Source organism: Lactuca saligna, chromosome 9 (genome assembly GCF_052625555.1).
Source record: "Lactuca saligna cultivar CGN05327 chromosome 9, ASM5262555v1, whole genome shotgun sequence".
In the NCBI taxonomy this organism is placed as follows: Eukaryota; Viridiplantae; Streptophyta; class Magnoliopsida; order Asterales; family Asteraceae; genus Lactuca; species Lactuca saligna.
Genome location: NC_136425.1, coordinates 3838210 through 3845100, shown reverse-complemented (window position 1 = coordinate 3845100; position 6891 = coordinate 3838210). Strand labels below are relative to the sequence as shown.

Genomic DNA, 6891 nt, shown 5'->3' with positions numbered 1-6891 from the left:
GTTTTTTTTTTTTTTACTTCAGTGATTATCTCAAACAAACAAAAGGAAATATCAAGTTTCCCGATATAAAACACGACAATATTAGAATAGATGAAAAAAAAAAGTACACACCAAACGGACCTTTCAATATTGGACAACAAATCCAAACACGCCATTCACCCTCATAAGGCATAACACAGTTGGTTAGTGGTTACAGGTGATATATTTACAAAAAAGGTCAAAGGTTGCTTAGTTTCAACACGAATATGGATTGGGCTTGTTGTGGACATTGGACCCTTATATACTATCAGCCACCTAGCAGCAGACTATATTTGACCTCATCTAGATCTCACATAATGCACAACCCATTAATAATAACAAAACCTACATCACTTATGAATTATGATAGTGAGCTTTTGCGATTCTACAACACATCTGTAGCAAAATGCATGAATCTAAATACGTAGAAAAATAATAATAATAATAATAATAATAATCATGGTTTTAATCTAGCAACAAAACATCTATTTGTCTGTCTGTCTAACGATGGATGGATCTATCTATCTATATGGAATTTGTGACAGATGTGTTAATTTAGCATTCCCAATAAGTTAAATCTGTGGCTCCAACGAGTTGTTTGGTGTCCCAATTCTTCGTGTATTGTAAGACTTGCAGTTACTGCACTTGTGTCCAAGAATGTGGAACGATGTTTTGCTAGTATTGTTACAGTCATTGCACAGGATTGGAATCTGCAAGATATAATAGATATAATAATAGGTCAGAGTCAGACCCATAATTTTAACAGATTCATTTAAAGGAAAATGGATCAAAACACTTAAAAGTCACCCGAAGTAGGATTAAATTTATATATAAAATTCAAGAAAAGACAGATATAAAATGTATAACCAAAGGGCAAAAAGTGAATGTAAAGACTTGCCTCGTATCGGTATTCTTCAGGCATTGCAGTAGCTTCAATCTGTCAAAATTACAAACTTACTTTGACGAATCTACCCACTTATAGCATTGTAATTTCCATATTTTTCTTATTACGACATTATACATTTGAAAATTTTACCCGACTATAGCAGTGAAAATTGCTTTGTACAAATCATAATTTTAATTATTTTCATACCCCAAAATAATTTTATTTTATTTTTAATCACTTTGTAATTGTATATGTATACCTCCTGATCTAATCTTCGCCAGGTTCTAGACATATCACACACCGCTTTTGAGCAAATGGGACAACGGTATCTGCAAAACAAACAACAACTTATCACCAGGAATCATTTATAGGAAGATTCACATGTAAATAAACTAACTGATTTTGGCTGATCATCTCCTTGTAGCAATCCATGTGCATCGGGTGTCCACAATTCATGATTGTTGCACCCTTGATAGAGTCAAAAAGAAACTACCATAAAAGCATTCATGTTAAAAAAAAATATATTTTTTAAAAGTAGAATAATAAACAATTTTAATAAAGATAGCAGAGCAGACCTCATAACATATAGGGCAGTGGTTTTTCATAGAGTTCTCCACACATGCATGATTATCACGCAACGTTACATCATAGCAAGATCCTGATAAAATAGTCAAGAATCAAGATTTCCAAGATTTGTTTGTGTGACTTGTGGTCGTAGAAAAACCAACACCAATTTTGCAACTTGTATGGTGAGGACCACAAAACAAATCAGGCTTATTAATTGTTCAAAAAGACAACCACCTTTGTCCTTGTTTCTAATTTGGTAGCTCAAGTTTGAAAATCAACAAAAAAGAGGCTTCAACTTTACAAAAAGAGTCTTTTAGGGTAATATAGACCAAGTTGAATGACATTCTTCGCAGTTAATTAATTAGGTTCGAGTTAAGATCAAGAATGACAACCAACTTTGGCAATGTTACCCTGAATGAAACTATTTATAAATTTTAATCTTTATCTTCGTAATTTTCAAATTTTGGTTGTTATTCTATGCATTAAACCATATTCCCTTAACACATTTGGGTAGCAGTGAATAATCGAATGGGTATTTACTTCTGAAAGTCTAGGGTTAAAATAGTAACAATGTAATTTTAAAAGGAAAAATACCATGGGTTTTAGGGTGGAATACTGAAATTTGAAATCCATAAGTCAAAGGATTTTTGTGAATTTCAACATAATTCAAGTCCATACTGATTTGCAAGTTGCAACCAGACCTGGGATCGGAATGGAATGGAATTGAATTCCAATTCCGACCAAATCCCATGGAATTTGGCAAGCCAAACACCCCCTAAAGTGATTGGAAAGGCAGGAAAAAATGTTGAAAGCATGACCACTTACCACACTTTTGGCAATGGAAGAATTTTGCACCACCTCCAACTCTGTAGTGATTTATAATTCTAGCATAAGATATTTTATAATTTAAAAAAAGAAAAAGAAAAAAAAAAAAAGAACCACATTTATAATTCCAAAGCCCACAACTTTTCTTACATACTAACCTACATATTCCACAGTCATGGCAATGGAACTGTTCCTTTGAAATCTGAATCACAAGGCCACAAATATACAGAAGTTAGCATATAGTCCAAACCCTCCGAGACCTTCTTTATGAAGTAACTCTTAGTGCCATAAAACAGAATGAAAGGGAGGCAGTTCTTACATCATCATCATAGAACTTGCAAATTCCACAGAAGTATTCCCCCATTTTCACTCCACAATTGGTGCAGACGTGAGCAACCTATCATATTCATATTTCATAGGAATGATTGTTATTAGGTGATGGCGGAAAGTAAGTTTTCTGAAATTTGATGATCGCCATTAGGTTGCTCATAACTTGAATACGAACCTGCTGTTCAGTATTGCAAATTGCACATATAACCTGGAACCACCAACGAATCAACCGATGACCTCATCGTATCAATTCAAAGACAATGATTAATGCACGGAAACGTAATATTTCGTCAAAGAAAAAAAAAAAAAAAAAAAAAAAAAAAAAAGAGTACTTGTTTAACGTCGTGCCGAACAATTTCATGGCGTTCCTTAGGGTTTGTCAACGCGCTCTATACATATCGCAAAATGCAAAACACGTCAATTAGCTAAAGCTTCCCCCCTATCAAATGATTTGAAGTATTGTTGAAATTCGTAAACAGGGGAGAAAAGGCGAACCGTGGCTTCGTTGTGACAATGACGGCAGAAAAATATCTGATTACAACACGGAGCACGAATTTTGCATCTTCTCCGGTAATGATTGCACCTAGCGTTCCGATCATCGTCGTCAAAACAATCCGAAAAGATATAAAAAAAGAAAAAACAACAAACATAAGATTGGGAATCATCGAACAAATTCAACGTGGAAGCGAAAACGAAGAGGAGAAGTAATACGAAGAGGGATTACCCGTGAAGCGATTTTCCAAAATCTTGAGGGTTGTTTTGAAGTGGAGTATCATCATCGGCCATTGAGGTGTCGAGGGGAGTGTGTGGCGTTTGCATTTTGATTTTGGTATATGATGATGCATTTGGGGTTTTCCTCGTAGCTTTATATCTTATATATGCGCAATATCGGGATGGGGGTTCGCAGTTCGAAGTGTACCGGTGCACGTTGCACTACGACCGGATCGGATAAATTGACCTAAAAAGCTCTAGTTCTGCTTGTATAATTAGATCAAATTCATAGTGCCTTTGACACTGCAATTAGATGGGGCTGACTCAGTTATTTAGCATTTGATATATTTTACAGAATAATGACTTGAAAATGTAAAAATTTTAATTTTGTCCATACTTACCTATTAATTTTTTTTTATTTTTTTATTTTGATTTATCCTTGAATTATTTGAATTTGTTTATATGTTACTTGTATGATCGATTATAAGGATAAATAAGCAGTTTCAAATAATTCAATGATAATTCAAGTACTAAAAAAATTCAAAGACTAAATATAAACAAAATTGAAAGTTTGTTACATTTTCAAGCTATTATCCCTTTTTGTAATCATTCTTTAGTTTATTTTACATATTGATAGCAATTAATTAGATTAATATTTTTGATTTCAATCATTATATTAGTTTTGTGTTGTGGTTGTAAGGAGTTTTACAAAATAGAATACATACTAGGTAACCATGTTATAGTTCAACACTTTAATCTTAGTCCATGAAATACACTTTTAACTAGAGTTTTTTATTTATTTATTCTATGTTTTATGCTTTTATTTATAATTACAAGTTTATAGGTTATAATGAAACACCATTTATCCAGCCACATATTACAATAATCCTTGTACCTTGCATATATATATATATATATATATATATATATATATATATATATATATATATATATATATATATATATATATATATATATATATATATATAGTTAGATTATTTTGTTTTTACTAACTATTGTGTGTCAGAATGCACAGATCTGGACCAACGGATGAAATTAATCAATGTACATGATTTGACGTTGTATGATATTACAATGGGATAACATGTACTATATAATCACACAAATTCTAGCAAAAGGGTATTTTGGACAATTAACTACATTTATAATAGGAAAATTTCGGATCTTTAGGGATAATTATTTCTCCTAATTTAAAAATCTGAATTTTGTTAACTAATTCAATTTTAATTCTAATGTAATTTGTATACATAACCGATTTTTATTCTGTCAGAATATTTTTTTGTTAGAATGATGTTCTTTCACAATTTTATTCTATTAGAATATTATTGAAGAATAACAATATTATTGAATCCAATGTTGAAAAATAACAATATTCTAATATATTCTTATACATCCGAACTTAAATACAAAATTCATACATATTCTTACAGATTAAAAGTCTTATACATTTTAATATAATTATACATATTTTAAAAGAATATCAACAAAAATGAATAAAAATCTTTAAAAAATTAACAACATTCTAAAATTATGAGTGTGATCAAACTTTATTCACTCTTCAAGTTATTCCTATTAGGTCTTCAACGTATTCTTCCAGCCATTCCTATCACAAATACAACAAAAACTAATAATGGTTAAAAACATGTTACTTGCAATTAACTATCACTTTATATATTCTGGTAGAATACATATAATATGATAGGATACATAGAATACATTCTGGCAAAAAACATAGATTTTATTCTGGCAGAATAATAGGCAATCCAAGAGAAATATCTATTACAAAAAAAGAAAGAAAAAGAAAGAAAGATTAAAAGGTAAACAAAGATTCTAAAAGAATCATTAAATATAATTTTTAGTTACCATTTATTTCTGATAGAATATATATGCAATTACCATTTATAGCATCATACAGTTACCCATTACTATTGTGTAACCAAAAAATATTATAAAATTTTTAACAAAAACTCTTAAAGAATCATTAAACCTAAAGTGTAATTATTATTTTAAATTCTAACTGAGTTTACTCTAACATAATATACTATACAAAGCATAATGTATTCTTACAGAATCTACTATATTGTGTATTTGATTTTCCTAAAAAAATTAGTATTCTGTTATAATACATTGTATAATAGTTTCTTTTCATTAGTATATGTAATGAAACCATGAAAACTTATCATCTATAATCAAGTTGCAGCATAAAATAATAAAATAAATAAAATTACCTAGATGAGTATATTTATATGTGAAGGTCCATGAGCAAATCGAGTATTTCTCACAAGTTGGGATGAAATATCAATGTTTTTATCATCATCTTTTCTATTTTAGTTATATAAACATTATCACCAACCTGGAAGGTGTTCGAAACACATCAAAATTATTCTAAGCATGAAAAGATCTTCAAGCATAAGGTAGTCATGGCATCATTTAAAAAACCTTTTGAATTTGCTATTTTATATTGCATTTTTGTATTACCACTAAAGATGCATCACGTAATAAAAAATGAATAAGGAACGTATTTCCTAAGTGAACACATACAAGCATGTATATACACATCAGATATTGTCAAGTGAAATACAAGTAGCAGAATACATTCTGCTAGAATAAACCTAGCATGTAATAAGATAAAGTACAACCAAACACACTAACACACTAAACACACTAATCAAATTCACCTAAAATCAATCATATACAAAATCAATCATGAGATAATGTACATCCAAACCCACCGATCAAACAAATTGTATATATTATATCAAGTTCTCTTTTAGACATTTTCACAAACACCTTACATGCAATAAGATAAAGTACAGCCAAACACACTAACATACTAATCGAATTCATTAGATAAGTTAACTTAGAGAAGACAGAGAGAAATGGTGATGACATAATATAAATTAACATAGATATACATTAGATTACCTGTTGGAGACAACATAATATAAGTTTCCCTCTTTCAAACATAACTCGGCCTTATCTGTTAACTCCTTAACAATCCTTCGCTCTTCCATTAGGGCACCCGAATCAGCAATCGTCATGATCGGTACAAAACCTAAAAACGATAGAAGAAAAAATCAAATCGGACACCAAGTATTGCTAAAACAGGGGTAAGATTGAATCAAATCTTTGCAAATATTGAAAAGGGGAAAAGGGTTTATGTACTTTGAAATGTAAATAATGTCTCAGACGTGGGCAGATCGTGAAGAGAGGTTCAGCAAATGTAATCGGAAGAGCTTAAGGAGATTTGCAGAACCCTAGATTGCAGGGGGAGATTCGATCTGGAAGAGACAGTTGTGGAAGAGAGAAGAAGAAGAAAAATGTATTACCGTCCTTTAAAGGTGTCCTCTTCAATTTTGTTTTTAATCGATCTACAGGGATGTGACAACCCTAAATCTATTCCCGTTACAAATCCCATTTTCACTAACGGAATACGTTAACGTACGTTATTTTATGTAATATTTGGAATCGTTAATATCCGAATATCTAATTATATGCATGTCCTAATATCATTATAAGTAATATAACTCATA

The 6891-nt window shown here is 30.7% G+C and overlaps 1 protein-coding gene across 2 annotated transcripts; it reads right to left on the bottom strand.

The window, feature by feature from the left end:
* Positions 1-443: 443 nt before the first annotated feature.
* Positions 444-3603, bottom strand: LOC145015810 (E3 ubiquitin-protein ligase MIEL1-like). Of its 2 annotated transcripts, none has more exons than XM_078974289.1 (12): positions 3351-3603; positions 3122-3209; positions 2959-3015; positions 2802-2834; positions 2616-2693; positions 2455-2498; positions 2297-2355; positions 1480-1562; positions 1302-1393; positions 1164-1233; positions 917-955; positions 444-728 (listed from the first exon to the last, which is right to left on the bottom strand). In XM_078974289.1, the coding sequence occupies exons 1-12, from the start codon at positions 3443-3445 to the stop codon at positions 591-593; spliced, it is 876 nt and encodes a 291-aa protein (XP_078830415.1). In that variant the 5' UTR covers positions 3446-3603; the 3' UTR covers positions 444-590. The 2 variants fall into 2 exon arrangements, with proteins under 2 accessions (XP_078830415.1, XP_078830416.1); XM_078974290.1 differs by having other exon boundaries at positions 2297-2337; positions 3351-3600.
* Positions 3604-6891: the final 3288 nt, after the last annotated feature.

What these genes read in the sequence shown, in the direction of transcription:
- LOC145015810 (XM_078974289.1), bottom strand. Translation starts at nt 3,445, where the DNA reads ATGCAAACGCCACACACTCCCCTCGACACCTCAATGGCCGATGATGAT. An exon ending in ATTGTCACAACGAAGCCACG is followed by an intron (nt 3,016 to 3,121) that starts GTTCGCCTTTTC and finishes CGATATGTATAG; the next exon opens with AGCGCGTTGACAAACCCTAA. An exon ending in ACTGCCCTATATGTTATGAG is followed by an intron (nt 1,394 to 1,479) that starts GTCTGCTCTGCT and finishes CTTTTATGGTAG; the next exon opens with TTTCTTTTTGACTCTATCAA.